The sequence below is a fragment of the Kogia breviceps genome, chromosome 2, assembly GCF_026419965.1.
Source record: "Kogia breviceps isolate mKogBre1 chromosome 2, mKogBre1 haplotype 1, whole genome shotgun sequence".
Lineage (NCBI taxonomy): Eukaryota > Metazoa > Chordata > Mammalia > Artiodactyla > Physeteridae > Kogia > Kogia breviceps.
Genome location: NC_081311.1, coordinates 198,994,773 through 199,019,689, shown reverse-complemented (window position 1 = coordinate 199,019,689; position 24,917 = coordinate 198,994,773). Strand labels below are relative to the sequence as shown.

At 38.6% G+C, this 24,917-nt stretch overlaps 1 protein-coding gene across 1 annotated transcript in view; it reads right to left on the bottom strand.

Moving 5' to 3' along the window:
* Positions 1-24,536, bottom strand: part of RBM44 (RNA binding motif protein 44) — a 28,900-nt gene extending 4,364 nt beyond the window's left edge. Inside the window, exons 1-13 of the mRNA XM_067027263.1 lie at positions 24,479-24,536; positions 14,972-15,059; positions 10,532-12,144; positions 10,187-10,245; positions 8,457-8,633; positions 7,639-7,822; positions 7,525-7,547; positions 7,309-7,393; positions 4,773-4,887; positions 3,947-4,075; positions 3,196-3,278; positions 3,019-3,092; positions 608-899 (exon numbers count right to left, since the gene is read on the bottom strand). Coding sequence (XP_066883364.1) covers positions 608-899; positions 3,019-3,092; positions 3,196-3,278; positions 3,947-4,075; positions 4,773-4,887; positions 7,309-7,393; positions 7,525-7,547; positions 7,639-7,822; positions 8,457-8,633; positions 10,187-10,245; positions 10,532-12,144; positions 14,972-15,041 — 2,904 coding nt within the window. The 5' untranslated portion in view covers positions 15,042-15,059; positions 24,479-24,536. The remainder of the gene's footprint in view (positions 1-607; positions 900-3,018; positions 3,093-3,195; positions 3,279-3,946; positions 4,076-4,772; positions 4,888-7,308; positions 7,394-7,524; positions 7,548-7,638; positions 7,823-8,456; positions 8,634-10,186; positions 10,246-10,531; positions 12,145-14,971; positions 15,060-24,478) is intronic.
* Positions 24,537-24,917: the final 381 nt, after the last annotated feature.

Sequence of the window (24,917 nt, the reverse complement as noted above, 5' to 3'; positions counted from 1 at the left end):
ACCTTGATTGTGATGGTGGTTACATGCCTGTGGCACATGTCTAAACTCACAGACAGCAAAAAGAGTGAATTTTACTATATGTAAATTTAAAAAAATCTATGGAATGCCTATAGGATGCCAGGCATTTTGCTGAGCAGTGGAGAGACAAGAGTGAATAAGTCAACTTTATCACCTTCCATGTGGCGTTTAAAAGCTCAATGTGGTAAAGATGAGAGCATTCATAATAAAATGACTATATTTTATGGTTTAAATAATTATGAGATGAGGTTAGCTGTGAAAAAAAGAACGATGAAAGTGTTAAGTAGCTACTTATAGAATAACACTATCAAGAATAAAGAGATACAAAGACTGAAAAGCATCGGCAGAGAGCCTAGTTACAGAGAAACATTGTCTGAGGCTAGGCCTGTAAAGATCTGTGCTTCCTCCAGGGACGACTGGGGTTGTATAAGAGCAGGTTAGGGCGGATCCAATGTTAGAAACAATTCAGACTAATGTCCTTATTCCCACTTCAAGACTGCTGTCCTGGAGTTATTTGTCCTACAAAGCTACTTATCGCAGTATAGTGTATATATGAAGACCATTTAAGGGCTTGATTAAGAAAACTAACCTTTTGGTCAAAAGGGAAAAACTCACTGTCTTGCTCAGATCCCAGCTGTTGCCTCGGCCTAGTTCTAGGCAATCTAGAAACAGAGGAGGCTGAGTTGATTTCTTTGCTGATGTTTTTCTCCAAATTATTGAAACTAACTTTATTTCCATTTCTGGACGAAAGTGGTGATGTATATTCTCCAGGAGTTTTAACAAGCCGCACATTGACTGATTTCCCATTTATTTCTATACCATTCATTTCTTTCACAGCCAGCTTTGCATCACTGTTTTTTTTTAAAGCAAGAGATGCATATCTAAAATATAAAAGCAGAAAACCAAAAGGTTCTTTGTTAATGACTTTAAATGGCCTCAAACTTCATTGTGTAACTACTGGCTAGCATATATCTTTTATAAGAATAACTGCTCTTAAAAATAAAAGTTACAATACTTACCTTGGGATCAGGAAGAATATTAAGATAACTAAATACAAAAAATTAAAGATGGGAAATAAAAGGTAGTTAGTATTTCTTCTAAATTATCACCTGTTACTTTTATATTAAAATGTAACATTTGCAAAGCTGATATATGACACAATTGCACAGATTAGTGTTCTCGGGACAACTGGTTATCCATACCAAAAAATTAAAATTAATCCCCATACACAAACATAACCTCCAGATACAGCGAAGGCATAGAGGTGAAAGGCAAAATTTAAAAACATTTAGCAGAACACAGAAGAGAATGTCCTTATGGCCTTGTAGTGAAAAAATGTGCAGTCCAAACAGAGTTGGAAAATCTAACCAGAATTTTAGCCATAAAATTGAGAAAGCTGGGCAAGAGCCATCCTTATGCAAGTGCCAGCTCCAGACAGCGTCAATGGAAGGGTATAGACCAAATCTGAAGAGCAGTTGCCTCCACAAGATGGGACTATGGATAAATTTTTATAACCTCCTTACACTTTTGTACTTAACTGTAGTTCCTAAATTTCCACACAGAATGTATAATACTTCAAAGTAATAAAAAACCATAAAGTTTCTTTTTTTCCAAAGGATTCAACAAGACACTAAAAGAATCTTTCACATCAAGCAATACTCCTAGGAGTACAACACTACTTTAATATAACAAAATATATTAACAATATATTAATTAATAGGTCCAAGAAAAGCACATGATCTTAAGTGAATCCATTTAAGACAAAATTAAACATTTTTTTTTTTTTTTTTGTGCGGTACACGGGCCTCTCACTCTTGTGGCCTCTCCCATTGCGGAGCACAGGCTCCGGACGCGCAGGCTCAGAGCCCATGGCTCACGGACCCAGCCGCTCCACCGCATGTGGGATCTTCCCGGACCGGGGCACGAACCCGTGTCTCCTGCATCAGCAGGCACATTCTCAACCACTGCGCCACTAGGGAAGCCCTAAACATTTATTTTTAATAAATTTCAACCCAACTACAAATAGGATCCTTTTCTAATTTATAAAGCTTTTCATATCTGAAATAAAGATCTATCATTTTTTGTGATAAAATAGTAAAGGCATTTCCATTAAGGTATCACCATTCTTATTCGATACTTTGGAATGTTCTGATAATGTCACAAAACAGGAAGTAACAACACACATACTGGAAATGACTCTATGTAGATGATATAGCCATCTACCTCAAAAATAAAAAAGCATCAACTAAAAAGTAATTAAAAATATAATAAAATTAAATATAATTTTCTGAGTACCTACTATATGCCAGCCTTTATTTCTACTGGTTTACTTATTTATCTTATAATAGTTCCACAGTAATGCTATGTAGGTACTATTATCCTCACTTTATAGATGAAGAGCCTCAGATACAGAAAGGTTAAGTAACTTGCCCAAATGTATTCATCACGTTACTGACGAAGCTGAGACATGAACCCAAGACATCTGCTGTAGAGCCCGTTCTCTTAACTAATGCACTCAACTGCCCCCATGAAATGTTATGAAACAAGATAACTGCAGAAAAATCAATAACTCTCCTATATCTCATTAGTAACAAGTTAAAAAGTATAATGAGGGTTTCCCTGGTGGCGCAGTGGTTGAGAGTCCGCCTGCCGATGCAGGGGACACAGGTTCGTGCCCCGGTCTGGGAAGACCCCACATGCCGCAGAGCGGCTAGGCCCGTGAGCCATGGCCACTGAGCCTGCACGTCTGGAGCCTGTGCTCCACAACGGGAGAGGTCACAACAGTGAGAGTATAATGAAAGAAAGATGTGATTAAGAACAGCACCAATTAATGACTGTAGCTATTTGTCAATGTGTATCCCTCTATCAGGCTGGGAAACCCCTGCGGGAATGGTGCCTGGCTTAATCACCACTGTGGTTCATGTTCAGTACACAACAGACCTCTGTTAGAACCTAGGGCATATCCAGTAAATGTACTTTCATTGAATCTGGGAAACATACCTGTAATTAGGAGAAGAATCATAAATTGAAATGTCAGAAATTTCATATTTCTGGAAATGAGACCTTAAATCAGCCTAAAAGAAGATAAATAAAAGTTTGCGAAAGGTAGAAAAACAATCAAAATATGAACAATTAATATATTTGGAAGTGAAGCTCAAAAAATAAATCCTGGCATACCTCAGACACTGAAGGGCAGAGACTACCAACATGTATCAAGTAACCTTTATCTCTTCGTAAGGGTTCAACATTCTTCATTTCTGCTTGAAGATAAACACACAACAGAAGATAATCATTATTTTATAAATATTTTTAAGAGAAAATGTGAAAATTGTCAAGTATTTCATTTTTTGTTATCAAAAAGATTATTATAAACTTATTAGCAAATATCAGCACTAAGCTTAAGATTAAGAGCTTGGAGTAGAGTTTCAAGATTTCTGGGCTTTAATCATATGTTAAAAACAAAGAGCTTGGACTGATTGATATTTAGTCTCTTGTAGCTCAAAAATGGATCAGTAAGTAGGTAGTCCTGGCTGCCTGATGGAAACTGAGAAGCTTTTTTTGTTCACTATGTACCCCATACCTGTGAAGTGCCTGATGAGGGTTTAGAGGAAAAGAACGCCTGAAGGAATACTGATGTTGGACTAGAGTAGGGAGAGAGAATGGTGGGCCTCTATCCACTAACTAAATCTTGGATTTAAGCTTTTAGCAGACAGTTTTCTGAAAGAGAAATGAACATTTTAAACTGATTTACTCTTTAAAAAAATGACATCCAAATGGCCAATTTTCTCATTTTTCATATTTATAAAGAAATACAAACAGGAATAAAATATTAAAACAGTGCAATGCCCCAAAATAATAAAGAAGAAGATAAGCACTATTTTATAAATGAGCTAGGTTAGGATTTCTTGGTAAATTGTTAAGAACCAACCTAGTGTAACCTTCGGATCCCCTTTGTCTTGTACTATTTGATTTTCTTGTATTTCTGATAAGTCGGCTCCAGACACGTTCTCTTTAGCATCAAACCAGTCTTCACTTATTTCTCGGTAATTTTTGGCGTCTGAAAAATCGAACACACTTAGCAAGGAACTATGGACAATGTTTAACCGTGAGAAGTTATCTGAGTGATCTGCTTCCCAGTTTTACTTTTTTTTTTTTTGCCGTACGCAGGCCTCTTACTGCTGTGGCCTCTCCCATTGTGGAGCACAGCCTCTGGACGCACAGGCTCAGCAGCCATGGCTCATGGGCCCAGCCACTCCGTAGCATGCGGGATCTTCCTGGACCGGGGCACGAACCTGTGTCCCCTGCATCAGCAGGCGGACTCCCAACCACTGAGCCACCAGGGAAGCCCCCAGTTTTACTTTAATTAACACTGATTCCTAGCTTATTAAAAGTCTTACGTCTTTATTTTACTAAAAAAGGATACTTCTCTTCTCATTGAGGACAAAACTAAAAAACAAAACAAAAAACCCATACAATTTACAGAGATACAAATTGGACAGAAAAAAGAATTTTCAAAATGGAAAACATGAACCAGAAGAACAAAAGTCTGTATTATTATTTGGCATTATCAGATATATTAAGTAACCTTAAAGATATCAAATAGATGTAATAAGAACATACTTAACATTCATAATCTGAATGATGCCATTCAATTAAAAATATTTACTTTAACTTAATAGATGGGCACGAGGGATATTTTAAATCTTATTATCTGCTTTCTGGTAATCACACAAGACAAACATTTTTATACTGACCTTTATCATCAAGTTTGAGCTGACTAAAGTCTATATCTATGTCACCATTTTTTAAACCATCCTCCTTGGGTGATATATCTTGTTTAGGATGACTACTGTCAGGTAATAGAGACATCTGAGGATTAAAATAATAAAAACAACAATAATAAATAAGGAGTAACAGTTATTGCACTCTATGTGACAAGCATGCTTCCCTGGCATTATTTACCCTCACAACAACAAAGGCTATGAGACAAAATCATTACTGACCCAGTTTATGGGTAAGCAAACTGAATCTAAGTAATGTGTTGCTTTATGTCTGTCACACAATGCGAATTATGATTTGAAACTAGTCTATGTATAGTGACTGTATGCTAACACCACCATTATTTAGCAAAGTGTGGCATCCACACACTAGAAGTACCTGAGATAATTTTTGGAGCTGCACATATAAGCATTTTTCACATAAACATCAACAGTTATATATTTAACATGTGCTTATATGTACCTTTCATTTATGGGGAGTGATATTTCTTTCTCATATATAATAATAAATTACTCTTCACAGACAAATTTTTTAAAAGAGGAGAATCATTTAAAAAATACAAAGCAAATAACATTATAGGTAATACCTGGCTATGAAAAATTGTGAAGATGGTACATAAGTAGCTGAAATTTAGAAACACTACACTATACGATGCTGGCTTTCATGCATAACTTAGTTTAGTAAGGTGGGTATTAAAATGTAATCCTAACAAAGTAGATCGTTTTAGAGCCAAAATTAAGATTATAAAAATGTTGTATCTGCATCTTGTACTTTTAAAAAGATTTACTATTCTGCCCAAATAAGCAGGTTACACCATTGCTACCTTTACAATGATAAAAAAAATAAAAAAGTAAAAAACAAAACCCCTCCAGAACATTATATATCATTAAATGGACAAGTTGTTTAAGCAAACTATGTAAGAAATCTGAAGATATAAAAATCTGTTTTTAGACCTGTTAATTCTTTGTGGATAACTGAGATTTTCTTTTTTTAAAGAGTAGAACAATGGAATAAATAATTTGCTAAAATAATTTACTTTTAATCATTTGTCTTAATAGAAAGGAATATAAATCAATCAAGTATTTATTTCACTTTTGGCTTTGGGATGCATCTTATTGTTTAAGACTACCCAAATAATAATATAACCCCAGGGTTAAGACTAAAGTCAAAAAGCAGAAACAAACTTCAGGGGACTTCCCTGGTGGTGGTGCAGTGGTTAAGAATCCGCCTACCAATGCAGGGGACATGGGTTCGAGCCCTGGTCCGGGAAGATCCCACATGCCGCGGAGCAGCTAAGCCCGTGCACCACAACTACCAAGCCTGTGCTCTAGAGGCCGTGAGCCACAACTACTGAAGCCCGTGTGCCTAGAGCCTGTGCTCCGCAACAAGGGAAGCCACTGCAATGAGAAGCCCGCGCACTGCAACGAAGAGTAGCCCCCGCTTGCCAAAACTAGAGAAAGCCCGCACACAGCAATGAAGACCCAACACAGCCATAAATAAAAATTTAAAAAAAAAAAAAAGAAAAAAAAAGAAACAATCTTCAGTTTTCCTACTCCATTGATAATGGAATATAACTCATGTTTCTCTACCACTTCACAGTTTGCTCTTACACAGATTGTCATCTGACAAACATTTTGTCACCTGACAAACATTTCCTTTGTCATCTGACAAAGAGAGATTAAGAAAACCTATGAAAGGCATTTAAAAATTATTTTCATCATTTCAGCAAAGGTGGAATGAAAACTTTGCCGTGTCTAAAATAAATGGGGAATAAAAAAATGGGATATTATTATTTTAACTAATTAATTTTTTGGCTGCATTGGGTCTTTGTTGCTGTGCGCAGGCTTTCTCTAGTTGTGGCGAGCGGGGGCTACTCTTTGTTGTGGTGTGTAGGCTTCTCATTGCGGTGGCTTCTCATTGCAGTGGCTTCTCTTGTTGCGGAGCACGGGCTCTAGGCGTGTGAGCTTCAGCAGTTGTGGCTTGTGGGCTCTAGAGTGCAGGCTTAGTACTTGCAGTGCATGGGCTTAGTTGCTCCACGGCATGTGGGATCTTCCTGGACCAGTGCTAGAACTCTATTATGTCCCCTGCATTGGCAGGCGGATTCTTAACCACTGCACCCCCAGGGAAGCCCAGGATATTATTTTATACTATCTTATGCGATGAAGGCATAACATATTAGTTTTTACTACATTGCATTAACATCATGGGGGCCAAAAATTGATTTGCCAGAGACACTCAAGGTTTATACCAATTGTCATGGTGAACTATTAACATCACTACCTTTCATCCTCAAAAGTCTCCTAATTTGATGGTAAATTATGTGGTCATCTTACACAACATATACTACTGACATCCCATTGATCAGGACATTATGCTCCTTCTGGGTACTACACAAAATAAGCCAGCTGAGTGAAAAGAAGGATGTGAGAGCTTCTAAAAATTATAGATTACTTTGTGCAAGCCATAAGATTAAAGATTTACACTTGATGAACTACTCTAAAAAAATCTCACTTCAGAGAGTGTCTTTTTCAGGCTCAAAGAACCATCAACATCACGTGTACTTTGATTATCTAGTTCAGAATCTGCTCCTGAAAAGCTAAACAGATAAACATTTCATTAAAGCATTTATCAATGTTCTGAATTAGGACCAAAACAGAAAACAAAGTTAAATGAATTAGCAATGGTTAAGATCTAATGAATTCTAAATTAGATGAAAACGTAACTTACATATGTGATTCTTCTTTCATTAGCTGGAAAGAGCAGGGAAGAAAAAGCTTTTAGCTTAAAATGTTTTCGGTCTAAATGAAGTAAAAATTTTATTCCTAAAACATAAATACATACCCTGGAAGCAAAAGCAGAGAAGGTAGATAATAATTTTGATTCTACCGACAGTGGAGGCAGCTCTTCTAGTGGTATACCCTTGTTTATCTTTTCTTTCAAATTCACATATCTAACTTTCAAGTCTTCTAAAACTGACAGTAGAGCTGATCCTAATTCCTTCTTAGCAGAATTACTTGATAAATTCCTGTTCAAAAGTTAAGTTCACAAAACTAAATTATTTAGGCCCAAGTCACCCATTTAAAATTAATGTCAAATTATACACTTAATTCTAGCTCTACTAGATCCCTAAAATTTTTTCTTTTAAATGTTTAGTAAAAGAAAATGAATCACAGAAGATGTGTTTTTCCAGGGGCAAGATAAGCAATCCTCAGTATACATATAAGCCAGAAAGAATGTGCTCGAATGTCACGAAAAACCCAGCTGACTTATCCGAACTTGGACTTCATAAAGAAACCCTGAATCTGTCTTTTTACTGGATTCATCCTTCCAACATGCACTGCTGCCTCTCCATGAAATTAAAATGTACTACTTTTAAAAGTCTATTACCCTTAGGCCAGTTAACAAACCCAGTTATAATCCACCCCTCTTCTGCCCTTTAATAATGTAAACTAAAGAAATTTTCTAGAATAAACTTAAAGTGCGTGATAAATTTCCAGGAAGATACAGATTTAAAATTAACAATCACCTACAACTATAAATAGAGAATAACCTTTAAAAATTGTGAATCACTATGATGTACACCTGAAACATGTAATACTGTAAATCAACTGTACCTCAATAAAAAAGCAGATAATAAACAAACAAACCCTAACAATCACCTATTTAGTCCTTCTCTATTTTCCATTACAAGTTTGTAAATATCACTGCAATGGTGATGACACATTTGATAGCGAACATTTAAAAGCTGCAACTCTGCTTTGATGGCTCTCTGCATTATTTGCTGACAGCACTTTGATGGCAAATTCTTCTCCATCTCTTTAGAAAGTTGAGGTTCCCTTTGAAATAAAAAAATTGGATTAGGTAAGATTCCAAATATTTTTCTGTGTTAATGACATACCTCCAGAAACAGATTTAAAATTTCTTACATTTCTCTGTCAAGTTTAAATCAATTTCTACTAAAGATGGAAAGGCTGCAGAAAACAAGGATGTCAAGAGTCAATGCTAAATATATTCTTTTTAGGACTTCCCTGGTGGAACAGTGGTTAAGAATCCGCCTGCCAATGCAGGGGACGCGGGTTCCAGCCCTGGTCCGGGAAGATCCCACACACCACAGAGCAACTAAATAAGCCCGTGTGCCACAACTACTGAGCCTGCACTCTAGAGCCCACAAGCCACAACTACTGAGCCCACGTGCTGCAACTACTGAAGCCCGCGTGCCTAGAACCCGTGTTCTGAAATGAGAAGCCACTACAATGAGAAGCCCGTGCACCACAACGAAGAGTAGCCCCTGCTCGCCGCAACTAGAGAGAGCCTGTGTGCAGCAATGAAGACCCAACTCAGCCAAAAATAAATAAATAAATATATTAAAAAAATAAATGTACTCTTTTAGAATTCAAGAGAGTAAGTAAGTCTCAAGTTCATACTTTATTTTACCAAAAAAAGAATTCTAAAGTAAAGTACTAATTTATCCAGAATCATCGGATTTTTTCAACCTAAATCAAGCACTGGCCAGCATTTTAAAAAGTTATAAACATTCTGGAGGAAAACTGTTTTTACATGTTATCTTTTAAACAGAAAATATAATTTACATTTTTCTTAATAATAACGATGCTTATGTTATTATAAGCAAATATTTTTCTGTTATAACAAAAAGCTCCAAAATCCCTACTTCTCTGAATGTTAATAGTTCTTCCCTTGCTAATACTGGCCACTTCTAGCTATTCTCGATACATCTGCCTCTGGAAACCAACTCTTCTATTTAATTTTATAGGACTGGACACCAGATCAAACTCATTAGAAGAATGAAGGAAAAAGCAAATGATCTCAGAGCATGAAAACCAATTTGACTTCTCAGAGACTTCTCCCTTTCCTCTCCCCCGCCACCTGGTTCTCCGTGGATGCAAAGTAAATTATACAACGAATTAAAATCAAGATTAAAATATCCCAATAAAAGTATTTGTTTACTTCTTCAAATATATGATGTTTTCCAAATGTGCTACTTTGTTCTGGACTACAGGGGCTCAAATGAAAGAAAATGAAAGTAATTAAATCAGTGTGGGTTTGGGTTGGATATATAAAGATAAGATGCCATGAGTTTTTCTGAAGGAATTATTCAGACTGAAATCTCAGTAAGTGGAAAGCTTTAACATTCTACATTGTTCTAATATTTATTTCTTTCAAGACAAATGGCTGAAGCAGACGATCTCTTTAAGTCCCTCCTGGCTATTATTCATTATGGTTTAAGTACCCTACACAAATGGCTGAAACAGATGATCTCTTCAAGTCACTCCTGGCTATTATTCTATATGGTTAAGTACCCACACAAAAAGCAAATTACTATTTTGATTATTTCCTCATACGTATCTGAAAGCTTATATGTCTGACTTACGTTTCAGAATGGTTCTCTAAGTGTGTGAAACCAAATGTTTTCCTTAATTCCAGGGAATCCTGAAAACATGATTTAAAATCAAGTTAGACATATACGACAAACAATAATACATGCTTATCTGGTAAGATGTAAAATCCAACTTCTAATTGACTCTGTGGCAATAGCTGCCAACAGGGAAGAACAGAGTTGGTAGCAATCTATTCACCTTTTTCCTTCATCCAGCATTTTCTTACAAAAGCCTCAGAAACCCCTGATATAATTCAATGAACCAAAACATTTACATTAGCCTACAATGCCTCTTTATAAAGTCAAATAAATTTTTATTATTAATCATATTGGTTTTACCTTATTTAGGAAATTTCCCTTAGGTTTTAAACTGTCAACGGAAACAGATTTCCCCAAAGATCCTTTCGTCAAAGCCATCTGTGGATCTTCATTATCTCGACTGTGTGTCCAATCTGTGTTACACGCCACACTTCGTTTCTCACTTTGCCACTCACCAGGCCGTTTTTTATTCATCATTGTTATCTCCGTGTTGCTTGATGTAGATACTACAGAAGATCTTGCGCTCGTCGCCCTGCTTGCTGTGAAACAAGCCCTAAAATCAGTGCTAACATCCACTGTTTGATTAACTGTGACTGTACAACTTGCTACATCTGTCACTGATTCAGGACATGGTCCTTCCATATGGTGAAAGCATGCTTTATTTGTGGTATTGCCATTAGCAGCTTTTAGGGAGCTACCTTCTTCTATTGCCTGGTTATCTCTGATTGCAGACCTTGGTAGAGTAACAGAAAAATCTAAGGCTGGGTTAGGGGTGTTTTGTAGGCTTTTATAACGTGAATACCCACAGGCAGAAATTACTGAATCATCAAAAATAGAGGTCCAGGAAGTTTGACAGTCTTTACAGGGCTGGAGTAATGTCTCTAAATCTTTGTCTTGTGGTAATGTGCTTGGATTTTCAAGGTGCTGTAACATTTTTTTCTCAACAACTGAATTTCCACAAAAATCTTTACTTTTAATTATTTGAGACTTCACTTTTCCAGTATAAATTTTAGTTTTTAATGCTTTTTGAGGGTTCAAGAAACCACTCTTAGATTGAGGTTCCTGGTGTTCAAGAGGACTACTCTTTAGCACAATCTCATCAAATACTGTGTGGTACATTAAACTAGTGTCTTGTTCCATACACTTTCCATGCTTTGCTTCATGGTATTCTCTTAACATAACAGAATTCTGAAATTTGGAGACATGAAGTGAACCTTCTTGTCCACAAACATCAGCTGAATCTAAAGAGGTGCTAGAATTACTTTCTAATTTAACATGATTATCTTCTAGATTGCTAGCACAATTAACTCCATAACCTGAACTTCTTAGTCCCAAAACTTCCAGATTAGATGCTACGTTCAATGTTTTCGTTTGGTCAAAAGATAAATGGTTATTTATATATTCTTGTTCTTCCGCACTGTGATACTCCTGCTCTGAGTCATCATCTAGATCACGCTTTTGCACATCTTCAGGAGTTTCTTTATAATCATCATCTGAAATCTTGTAGATCCTTTCCAAGCCAACAGTCTTATTACCTCGATGATTCAAAATATCAAAAAACACCTCCTTTCTTTTCTGCATTTCATAATCTAATTCTGAATTTAAATGAATAAGACTTTCATTCTTCAGTTTTGACTCTGAATGATGTATAGAGTAGGTTTCATTCAGGAAAGCGCTGTCAATACTACCTTCAAACTCACTTGACTGAGAGTGAGTACTCTCTATCTTAGTATTTGGACTCACAGTAAAAGACGGCTCCAATAACTCTACTTTGTCAATATTGCTGATTTCTTTGTCATTAGCTCTTTTTTCTAATGCCAAGGAATCCCAGTCATAATCAAGAAAAGTCAATTTGGCTTCTTTACAACCATTAGGAGATAACAAATTTTCTTTCTTACGATTAGAAGGCTCATCTGATTAAAAAAAAAAAAGGATAAAATGTTAGCAGAAACATTACAGAATTTAAACACAAGACCTCAGATGTAATCTGGCCTAAGCTCTTCCCAATGTAGGAATATACTTTTTACATTATCCATAACAAATATCCCTAAATAGTTACTGCTATGGACTGAACTGTGTCCCCCTCAAAATTCATATGTGTTGAAGCTCTAACTCCCCATGTGGAGACGGGGCCTCTGGGAGGTAACTAAGGCTAGATGAGGTCAGGAGGGTGGCACCCTCAAAATGGGATCAGTGCACTTATGAGAGAAGAGACACCACAGAGCTTGCTCTCTATTTCTCTCCACCATGTGAGGACACTGCAAGAAGGCGGCCATCTACAAGCCAGAAGAGAGCCCTTACAAGACCTGACCATGCTAGCAGCCCCATTTGGACTTGCAGCTTCCAGAACTGTGGAAAAAACAAGTATCTGTTCTTTAAGCCACCTCCATGGTATTGTGCTATAGTAGCCCCAGCTGACTAAGATAGGAGCTAAGATTCTTCTCGAACTCTTTCAGTGGCAAAGCGTTTACTATTTAGAAGGCAGTCATTCCCTATGTAATCGTTGGGTGCCTCCTAGTGTCCTAATATCAACCTTAGGCACTGCAGAAATAAAACGAAGAAGACATGGGTGCTGTACCATGCTGCTGATTAGCAGGTAAATGCTTACAAAAGGAGAAGTAGACGTCAGAGAAAACTGTACATTTAAAAAGTTATTTTGAAACAAAATAGTTATTTTAGGCAAATTAAACAGAACTACAAAGTTAGCTGGGTGAAAAAACATGGCATTTCCAGGAAATTATAAGCCACCTTGTCTGGAGTGAGGTAGCTCTAAGGGAGTGAAAGGAGCTGTGAACAGAAAGAGGCCTTTTATGAGGTGTTAAGGAGTCTGGTTCTTATGCTAACACGGTGGACCGCTGAAAGCTTCTCAAAAGGTAGTCACGTGAATGCAACTGAGTTTAGACACCTCTGGCAACAGTAAGAATGAAGGCTTGATGGGGGAGACTGAAGGGAGACAGACCAAGAGTACAGAAATGGGACTGGAAAAGAAGAGACTGGTATAAAAGTTCCACAACTGACAAGACTTGGTGGTCAATTAGAAATGGTAGATAAGGGCGAGAGAGATTAGTGGCTTTCAAATACATATTTTTTTAAAGAACACAATCAGAAACACATTTTATATCAAGATCTAGCATATATGTGGTCTGTATAAGTGAAACAAAAATTTTACAGAACAGTGATTACTCCAATTATGTCCGAAGTATTCTGCTATTTTCTAGTCTATTTCATTTTACTTCAAAAAAAAAGCTGATCACAATCAGCTAAGCTGATTTCATGACTCATCAATTAGCTACCACCTGCTTAAATATCTTTCTAGGATAATGCTAAGGGTTACAGCTTGGTATAACAGATGAATGGGAGTATCTGGTGTTAAAGAGGTAGGGACTTCATGAAGAGGAGATTTACAAGATGAAGAGGAAAAGCAAGGGGCTGGGGAGGGAGGTGGAGGGAGAAGATAATGAATTCAGTTCCAGGCAAGTGGAGTTTAAGGTCATTCACCCAGATGTGAATGTCTAATAAGCTGTTATAAATATGGGGTTGGAGCTAAGGAGAGTAGGGTCAGATATAATTATAAACTCATGTGTTGATTGTGTTTTTCTTAGAGATTTGTATAGGAGTTCATGATATATTCTGGATACTAGGTGTTTGTTTTTCACATTTATAATATAAGTGACTTTCCCCAATTTACTATCTTTTAACTTTTTATAATATTTCGTCATGCCATGGGCTTTAAGATTATTTAGTTAAATGAATCAGTCTTTTCTTCTCTGACTTCTGGGTTTGTCTCTCTGGCCTTCCCTACCACATGATTATAAAGTATTCTTCTATAATTTTCCAATTCTTTGTGTGGGTGTATGTGTGTAACACTTAACCCTTTCACACTATGCAGAATTAATGCTTCTCTCTAGCATGAGGTAGGACTCTAACTTAATTTTTTTCCAAAAAGGATGGTCAGTTGTCCTAATACCATTTGCTGAAAAATCCACTGTTTCCCGTCTGACTTGAAATAGCATTTTTATCACATTCTAAAGTCCTCTTAATAGTTACAACTACAGGTATTCATGAGCATACAAAGGTTAGTCAGCTTGCTTTTTATGTCCTTGTTGATTATTCTCTCTTCTTACCATTATGACAGAAAGAGAAATTTTAGATCCATGTGAAGAAAAAACATACACAACTTCGGTAGCAGACGTCAACCTGCCCGCTTTCTACTTATTACCCTGAAGGCAACTGTACCTGTCAGTAGTTCCTGAAAGCCTGCCTGGACAGAAACCCTCTCTTCTGGCTCACCTTCTCTCTCCTAAATCTTCCACTTACCTGAGAGATCCTATATAGGCTGCTCATATTTACCAAAAATCACCTGAGTCATCTGTCAAGATAAAAACATGCTGGGCTTCCCTGGTGGCGCAGTGGTTGAGAATCCGCCTGCCGATGCAGGGGACACGGGTTCGTGCCCCGGTCCGGGAAGATCCCACATACCGCGGAGCAGCTGGGCCCGTGAGCCATGGCTGCTGAGCCTGTGCATCCGGAGCCTGTGCTCCGCAACGGGAGAGGCCACAACAGTGAGAGGCCCGCGTACCACAAAAAAAAAAAAAAAAAAAAAAAAAAAAAACATGCTGAATCTTACCTTACTGGTAGGAAGGCTTAAGATGTAGCAACACTGGAGAGGGAACTATCAAGTCTAATTACATTTAATACCTCTTTCCACCCAGAATAAAGCCAACTGGACTAGCTTCTCACCTTTCTGGATGTTTCCATTACTGTGGTAGCCTTTACCAGAAGCTGTGTCAACCACTGCAGCGGGCTGCATCACTCAAGGATGTATATCCTAGAAGAACTATAAATATTGAACTGTTATTATACTCAGCATTATATTTTAAAAACTATTAGAAAAACAAGAATCTGACAAAGTAGTAATTGTAGTCAAAGATTCTAATATCAAAGGTCTAATAAACAAAACAAGATATTTGAATAACTTTCTAAAAATTAATTTTATTTATTTATCTTTGGCTGTGTTGGGTCTTCATTGCAGTGTGCAGGCTTTCTCTAGCTGTGGCAAGTGGGGGCTACTCTTTGTTGTGGTGCACGGGCTTCTCATCACGGTGGCTTCTCTTGTTAAGGAGCATGGGCTCCAGGTGCGTGGGCTTCAGTAGTTGTGGCTCATGCGCTCAGTAGTTGTGGCTTGCGGGCTCCAGAGCGCAGGCTCAGTAGTTGTGGCGCACGGGCTTAGTTGCTCTGCAGCATGTGGGATCTTCCCGGACCAGGGCTTAAACCCACATCCCCTGCAGAGGCAGGCAGATTTTTAACCACTGCGCCACCAGGGAAGCTCTGAGTAACTTTTTTAAAGGCATGGACAGCTACATAAAAGACTGTATTATTTAAACAGACAAGACATATTCTTCTAAAATTTCCAAGGAACATTTAAAAACCATGTTAGGCTACCCAAAAAGTCTTAATCCAAAAAACAGAGTACTAAAGGCTACAATGTGACCCTATCTATGTCAAACCCAGAATAAAAATGTTTCCAAAACAAATTGTAGACTTACTAAAAAAACCAATGACATGATAAGTCCCTACAATGAAATATCTTTCAGCAACAGAAAGGAACAAACTACTGATATATATAAACTGGTGGATTAATCTCAAAAATATTATGCTGAATGAAAGGAGGCAGACAAGAGACCACATATTGTATGATTCCATTTAAATGAAATGTACAGAAAAAGCAAATTTATAGAGACAGAAAGTAGATTAGTGGCTTTGTGGGACAGGGGATGGGAAGAGGGCTTAATGGTTATCATTTCAATTTTAGCATATGTGCTGCTGAAGCAAGCACAGGAAGGGTTAACTGTAAATGGGCATAAGGGATTTCATCAGAGAGATTAAAACATTCTGAAACTGACTTATGGTGTGACGGCTGCACCACTTGACAAAGTGACTAAAATCACTGAACTGTACATTTGAAATGAGTGAGATATATTTCAATAAATCTGTTTTTAAAAAGTTAATGACGATGGTTCTTTGAGCCCAGCTGCTACGTGAGGCAGCCCAAGCTGGTCACCTATCAGAAAACCAAGGCACCCTAATGGTCACGAGTGACCCCAGAGAAGACCAGCAGAAGAAATGTCCAGCCAACCCACAAAATCATTTTGAGCCTTCTGGCCTCTAGTTATCATTACTGTCTACAGCCCTAAAAAGCTGAAGTACTTGTCAAGGGATTCTGGTGACCAGGTATTACAAAGGTTCCTGATGAGTTTGGGGGAAAAAAAACCTGATTTTGTTCTAATTCTCCATGAACTATTTCAATCGATGATCCTGAACAAATCCCCAAGTTTACTCTCCCTGTTCTACAATGAGAAGACATTATAAAGCAGAAGAACTCACTCCTTGGAGACAGTCTGTCTAGCTTTGAAACCTGATTTAGCCACTTAATATTAACAGTGTGAAAAAAATTAATGACAATGAGAACATGGGACTTCCAAAATATATGGGACCTGCTCAAAAGTTATAGCCAAAAGAAGTCACAGCTTTAGATTCTTATTATTCAATAAAACTAAAATAAATGATTTAATAAGCAGTCAAGAATCTAGAAAAGAATTAAAGTCTTTATTTCAAAAAGTTGAGGATAGAATTATTTAAGACAAAAGAAAAAGTGACCAATTTAAAAACAGTAAAAGTGATAACTAAAACCAAGAGCTATTCTTTGAAAAATGAATTAAAGTAGATAATATCAGACAAATCTCACTGACAGTACTGAAACAAAAGCCAGCAATGAGAAAAGAAGCATTTTAACAAGACATAAAAATGTACTTTTAAAAATTGAAATTGCTATATACACCTTTGATGGATAATTTGCAAATTTAACCAAAATAGCCAATTTTCTAAGAAAATAGTTAAAAAAAAAACTTACAGAGGGCTTCCCTGGTAGTGCAGTGGTTAAGAACACGCCTGCCAATGCAGGGGACACGGGTTTGAGCCCTGGTCCGGGAAGATCCCACATGCCGTAGAGCAACTAATCCCATGCGCCACAACTACCAAGACTGCGCTCTAGAGCCCGTGAGCCGCAACTACTGAGCCCGTGCGCCTACAGCCTGTGCTCTGCAACAAGAGAAGCCACCGCAATGAGAAGCTTGCACACTGCAATGAAAGAGTAGCCCCCGCTCGCCACAGCTAGAGAAAGCCTGCACACAGCAACAAAGACCCAATGCAGCCATAAATAAATAAATAAATAAATAAATTTAAAAAAAAACTTACAGAAAAAGCTAAACAGAGAATCAACAATAGAAAAAATTGAACAGGCCATCAAAGATTTATCCTATAACAATTCCTATCAAGCCTACTAAATTCTTAATTCATCTGTATAAGCAAAAAAGTTCTAGGTCAAGTGAACAAAACTCTAACCTGAGTCATAAAAACAGAATGACAGCCCCTCTATCAATTCCCAGACTTGTGTCAGTGTACAGACCTAGAAGCCCTTGAATGAAGGGGAGGCTGGGTCTTCTTCAGGAAGAACCCCAAATATGCTACTAAAAATACTCTTCCCTAAATGCTCTCTAAAGCCTTTTACCGGGGTAATTGTACATTGGGGAAAAGAAAATAATCAGGGGACTCTGGGAGGGGTCACGCCAGAGAGTGCTTCCCACAGCTTCTGCTGCCAGTGTCCTTGTCCCCGTGGTGAGCCACAGCCACCCCCCACCTCTGTGGGAGACCCTCCAACACTAGTAGCTTAACATTTTAGGCAGAAGAGAGATGTGAAAATGCCTCAAGAGAGATAAAAGTCTTGGCCTGCTGGAGAAATTCAAGAGTACTGTGCAATGGAAAATGAATATGGACATGATGGCTGGACCTGGAGCAGCTATCTTGAGCCAGCAGGTAACCTTGGTAATGGAGCTACATATGAATGAGCAATCACACAGAAGGTGCTGGATCTCTGAGGACTTTGTGGAACAGACCTACCATATCAGCATTAAACTACTTATCTCGAAAACCTTTCCCTACCCAAGAAATAAATTTTCGTTGTACTTAAAAAAATAAAAGAAAATAACCACACCTTTCAGGAACACTGGTTCTGAACTGACATTGATTTTAGAGACCCAAAACATCACTGTGGCCTTCCAGTCAGAGTAGGGGCTTATGGAGGTCAGGTGATCAATGGAATTTTAGCTCAGGTTCATCTCACAGTGCGTCCAGTGGGGCCCTGAACCCATATTGTGGCTATTTTCTCAGTTCCAGAACGCATAATTGGGAAAGACATACTGAGCAGCTGGCAGAATCCCTGCAGTGGTTTTCTGACCTGTTGAGTGAGGGCTATTATGGTGGGAAAGGGCAAGTGGAACCATTAGAATTGCCTCTACCTAGGAAAATAGTAAACTAAAAGCAATGCCACATCCCTGGAGGGACTGCAGAGATTATCCAAAGATAACTCTTCTCCTTTTGAGAAACAGCTCTTGGCCTGATACTGGGCCTTGGTGGAGACTGAACACATGACCCAGGGCCACTGAGTTATCATGCAACCTGAGCTGCCTGTTATCTGACTCACCCAGTGTGCACAGCAACTCTCCATCATCAAGTGGATCTAGTACATACACATATGTGATCAGGCTCTAGCAGCCCTAAAGGCACAAATAAGTTACATGAAGAAGTGACCCAAATGCCCATGGCCCCCACTCCTGCTACACTGCCTTTTCTCTCCCAGGCTGCACCTATGGACTCATGGGGAGTTCCCTATGATCAGCTGACAGAGGAGACGACTTGGGCTTGGTTCACAGATGGTTCTGTGTGATGTGCAGGCACTACCTAAAAGTGAGCAGCTGCAGCATTACCAGCCCCCAGCCCTCAATGACATCCCGGAAGGACACTGGCAAAGAGAAATTCTCCAGTGGGCAGAACTTTGGGCAGTGCACCTGGCTGTTCACTTTGCTTTGGAAGAAGAAATGGCCAGACATGAAATTATATACCAATTCATGTGCCGTGGCCAGCGGTTTGGCTGGATGGTCGGGAACTTGGTAAGAACGTAACTGGAAAACTGGTGACGAAGAAATTTGGGTATGTAGATAGACCTCTCTGAATGGGCAAAAGACGTGAAAATATTTGTGTCCCATGTGAATGTTCACCAGAGAGTGTCCTCAACAGAGGAGGATTTTAACAATCTAACGGATGGGATGATCGATTTTGTTGATGCCAGTCCGTGTCTCTCCCCAGCTACCATGTCACCCCCCAGTGGGCTCATGGGCAGCAGCACTGTGGTGGCCAGGACGGAGATGCTGCACGCACTCAGCAGCGTGGACTTCCACTCGCCAAGGCCAGTCTGGCAAACTGCCAGCAGCAGAGACCAGTACCGCGTCCCCAGTATGGCACCCTTCCCCAGGGTGATCAGCCAGCTACCTGTTGGCAGATTAGTTACACTGGACTATTTTCACCACGGAAGAGAACAGTGTTTTGTCCTTACTGGAATCGATGCTTACTCTGGATACAGATGTGCCTTCCCTGCATACAACGCTTCTGCCAAAACCACTATCCATCGACTCTGAGAATGCTTTCACTGCCATGGTATTCCACACGGTAACGCTTCTGACGAAGGAACTCACTTCACAGCAAAAAGAAGTGGGGCAGTGAGCCCGCGCTCAAGGAATTCATTGGTCTTACCGTGTCACCCACTATCCTGAAGCAACTGGCTTGAAAGCAGAGTGGATGGCCCTTTGAAGGCTCAGTTTCAGTGCCAGCTAGGTGACAATACCTTGTAGGGCTGGGGCAAGGTTCTCCAGAAGGTGGCATATACTCTAAATCAGCATCCAATATATGGTGCTGTTCCTCTGATAGCCCCAGGATTCACAGAACCAGGAATAAAGGGGTTGGAAATGGGAGTGGCACCATTCAATATTACCACCAGTAATCTACCAGCATAATGTTTGCCTCCTGTTTCCACAACATTATGCTCTGCTGGCCTCAAGAGGAATGCTTCCACCAGGAGACACGACCCCACTGAATGAGAAGTTCAGACTGCCACCTGGACACTTTGGGCTCCTCACGCCTCTGAATCAACAGGCAAAGAAGGGAGTAACAGTGTTGGCCAGGGTGACTACTCCTGACTCCCCAGGGGAAACTGGATGACTACTTCACAGTGGAGGTAAGGAAGAATCCCTGTGGAATACAGGAGACTCCTTAGGGAGTCTCTTAGTATCACCATGCCCTGTGATTGCAGTCAATGGAAAACTAAAACAACCCAATCTAGTCAGGACCACTAAGGCCCAGACCCTTCAGGAATGAAGGTTTGGGTCATCCCCCAGGTAAAAAGAATACACAACAGGTAGTAGAAGAACGCAGTTGTAAATACCTGCTACAACTACGTGACCGGCTGCAGAAATGAGGACTGTAATTGTAATGAGTATCTCCTCCTTATTCTGTTATGAATATACATATGTATATATACATCTATTAAGCAAATACCTTTGTTTCCTTTCCTCTCTTATTCCCTTATTAAGTAACATAAAATGTACTGACCTTATCAGTATTTAAGCATTGTCAACTTTACATAACAGCACTTACGGAGAAGAGTAAAATCACTCAAAATTTTACCTCTTCTGGGGCCAAGGGATTAGCACATTTTCAGTTGTATGCATTATAGCTGTTATCATATTAGGTGAAATTATGATCTTGTAGTTGTCTTTATTTGGAGATTAAGCATGGTTTAAGGAGATGCGTATGGGTGCCAAGTTGACAAGGGGTGAACGTGTGACTGTTAATTTAATGTGTCAACTTGAATAGACTAAGGGATGCCCAGACAGCTGGTAAAAAAATTATTTCTGGGTATGCCTGTGAGAGCGTTACTGGAAGAGATTAGCATTTGAATTGGTAAACTGAGTAGAGAAGATCACTCTCACCAATGCAAGTGGGCATCACCCAATAGGTTGAGGGCCTGAATGGAGCAAAGAGGTGGAATAAAGGTGAATCTGCTTGAACTGGGACATCCACCTTCTCTGGCCCTTGGAAAGGTGACCACTGCTTTGCTTGGAATCTCAAGCTCCTTGTTCCATGGTCTGCAATGTTCTTCTGGGCAGGAAGTCAGGCTACCCCAGGGCTCATGTTGCAGGTTACCTTTCTTTCAGAAATCACAGTCCTGTACTGCCCATTATCCATCTGAAAACAGTTGTTTCACACACGTGGCCTAGTTTTCAAGTTGTTTTATGGCAACATGGTAAAACCAGTCTGTAACTTCATCATGGCCAGAAACCTCATTACGCTTAAGAGTATGTTTTCTGACTACAGAACAGTTAAGAACAACAGAAATGACAATAACTTCCCAAATATTTGGAAATTAAACAACACAATTGTAAATAATTCATGGAGAAATGAATATATCAACAATGGAAGTTAGAAAATAATTTGAACTAAACGATTAAGAAAATACAATACATCAAAATTTCTGAGATGCAGCTAAAGTAGTGATTACAGCGTAATGTACAGCGTTAAGTGCTTATATTAGAAAAAAAGGTTTAAAATTAAAGATCTACCCTAAGAAACTAGAAAAATTAGACAAAATTACACCCTAAGAAAGTAGGATGGAAATAATAAAGAAAAGAGAGATAAATAAAACAAAAACAGATTATAAAAACCACATCCAGGGGCTTCCCTGGTGGTGCAGTGCTTGAGAGTCCGCCTGCTGATTCAGGGGACACGGGTTCGTGGCCCGGTCCGGGAAGATCCCACATGCCACGGAGCGGCTGGGCCCGTGAGCCACGGCCACTGAGCCTGCGCATCCAGAGCCTGTGCTCTGCAACGGGAGAGGCCACAGCAGTGAGAGGCCCACGTACTGCCAAAAAACAAAACAACAACAACAAAAAACACATCCAAAGTTTTTAAAAGAGATTAATAAAATTTATAAACCCTTCACAAAACTTATCTAAGAAAGTGAGAAAATACAAATTACCAATATCATGCATGATAAAGGGGACATCACTACAGAACCGACAAATTTTAAAATGATAATAGGGGATATAATGAACAACATGATCTGGTAAACTCTACAACCTGAACATACTTCCATGAAAATACAACCTGGATGCAAGAAGAAATAAACAATCTGAATAGTCCCATATCTCTTAAGAAATTAAAACTGTAATTAAAATTTTTTCCTCACAGAAAACTCCAGATGTAGATGGTTTCACTGATGAAGTCTACCAATCAATTGAGGCAGAAATAGAGTCACAATTCAATCCTAACCAAAGTCCACTAGAGAAATATGGATGAGGGATAACTTCCCAATGTTTTATAGGTCCAGTAATATCTTGATACCAAAACCTGAGGACACTGCAAGTAAAAAATAAAGAGACCAACACTTCTCATGTACAAAAACTCATACATCCTAAAGTAATTTTTTGCAAAGCAAATCCAGCAACACATAAAAATAATAATGCATTCTAATCAAATGAAGTTTATCCCAGGAATACAAGGTTGGTTTAACATTTGAAAATCAACTGATGTTATTCACCACAGTAAGAGAATAAAGGGAAAAAAAAAATCACATGATCATCTCAATAGATGCAGAAAAAGAATTTGATAACATTTATTAAAACTTAGAACCAGGGACTTCCCTGGTGGTCCAGTGGTAAAGAATCCGCCTTCCAAAGCAGGGGACACGGGTTTGATCCCTGGTCGGGGAACTAAGAGCCCACATGCTGCAGGGCAAGTAAGTCCGCATGCCACAACTACTGAGCCCGCAGCCCTCAACTAGAGAGCCTGCGTGCTGCAAACTACCGAGCCCACACGCTCTGGAGCCCACATGCCACAACTAGAGAGAAGCCCGCACACCACAACGAAGAGCACACACACCATAATGAAAGATCCCGCATGCCACAACAAAGATCCTGCAACTAAGACCCAACACAGGCAAAACAAACTAACTAAATAACTAACTAAATAAATATTTTAAAAAATTAAAAAACAAAACCCCTTAGAACCAATTCATGGTAAAAAGCTCTCAGCAAACCAGCAACAGTAAAGATCTGTCTCAATCTAATAACAGGTCTCTACAAACAAAAAGGCCCCAATTAACCTTAAAGCTAAGATCATACCTGATGGTGAAAAATTCAATAACTTCTGTCAAGAACAACACAGTTATTCTCTCACCACTTATATTTGATGTACTAGAGGTCCTAGCCAGTGCAATAAAGAAATAAGAAGCATACATATTGGAAAAAAAGAGGTAAAACTGTCTTTATTCACAGACCATATGGTAACATACAGGGAAAAACCAAAGGGATATTCAGAGAAACTACTAGAACTAATAGGTAAATTTAGCAAGATTGAAGAATACAAAGTCAATGTACAAAAACACAAGTGCACTTCTCTATTCCAGCAAGAAACAATTGGAAAATGAAAACTTAAAAACAGTACCACTTACCAAAGCATAAAAAAACATGAAACAGTTGGTGGTTAAATGTAATGAAAGATATACAAGACTTTTATATTGAAAACTACAAAACAATGACGAGAGAAATTAAAGAGGAACTAAATAAATGGAGAGATATACCGTACTGTCGGATCGAGACTCAGTATTGTTAAGACCTGTTCTATACAAATTGAACTATAGATTCAACACAACTTCACTCAAAATCGCAAGATTTTTTGGTAGCAGTTGACAAGTTGATTGCAAACTTACATGGAAATGCAATGAACCTAGAATAGCCAAAACAATCCAGAAGAAGCAATTTGGATGACACATATTTCAAAATTTACAAAGCTACAGTACTGGCAGTGCAGTATGTTAAACTAATAGATTAAAGAACATATTATGAGAGGCAAGAAGGAGAGCCACTTGACTTTTAAGAAAGGCAATAATTCAATTCAATGTGGAAAGGAAGTTCTAAGGCATATCCTATAAATGGTACTGGCACAATCAGATTTCTGCAAGGGGAAAAAAATACTGGGATCCCTACCTCACATTATACCCAATAACAAAAGTGAGATGGCTCATACTTCTGAAGGTGAAAACCAAACCTATAAAGTTTGTCAAAGAAAACATAAGAGAACATATTCATGACGTTAGGGTAGGCAAAGATTTCTTAGAACACAAAAGGTGTTAATAAAAAAGTTGTTAATTTGAACTTAAGCAAAAATATTTTCTTTGAATTTTGTTTTATATTTTTATACAGCAGGTTCTTATTAGTTACCTATTTTATATTCGTGTATACATGTCAATCCCAATCTCCCAATTCATCCCACCACTACCACCCACCCCCTGCCACCTACCCCCCTTGGTGTCCATATGCTTGTTCTCTACATCTGCGTCTCTATTTCTGCCAGGCAAACCGGTTCATCTGTACCGTTTTTCCAGGTTCCAGATATATGTGTTAATATACGATATTTGTTTTTCTCTTTCTGACTTACTTCACTCTGTCTGACAGTCTCTAGATCCATCTACGTCTCTACAAATGACCCAATTTCGTTCCTTTTTATGGCTGGAACTTCAGCAAAATTTAAAAACTTCTCACTACTGAAAAGTGAAAAGACAAGCCAAAGACTGGAAGAAACTATTCACAATTTACATATCCAACAGAGGACTCTTACATAGATTATGCAAAGAACTTGCATAAATAGAACCTTTTAAAAAAAGATAATCTAATTTTAAAAAATGGACAAAGAAGCTGGACACTTACTTCACATGTACATAACACAAAGCAAATGAACT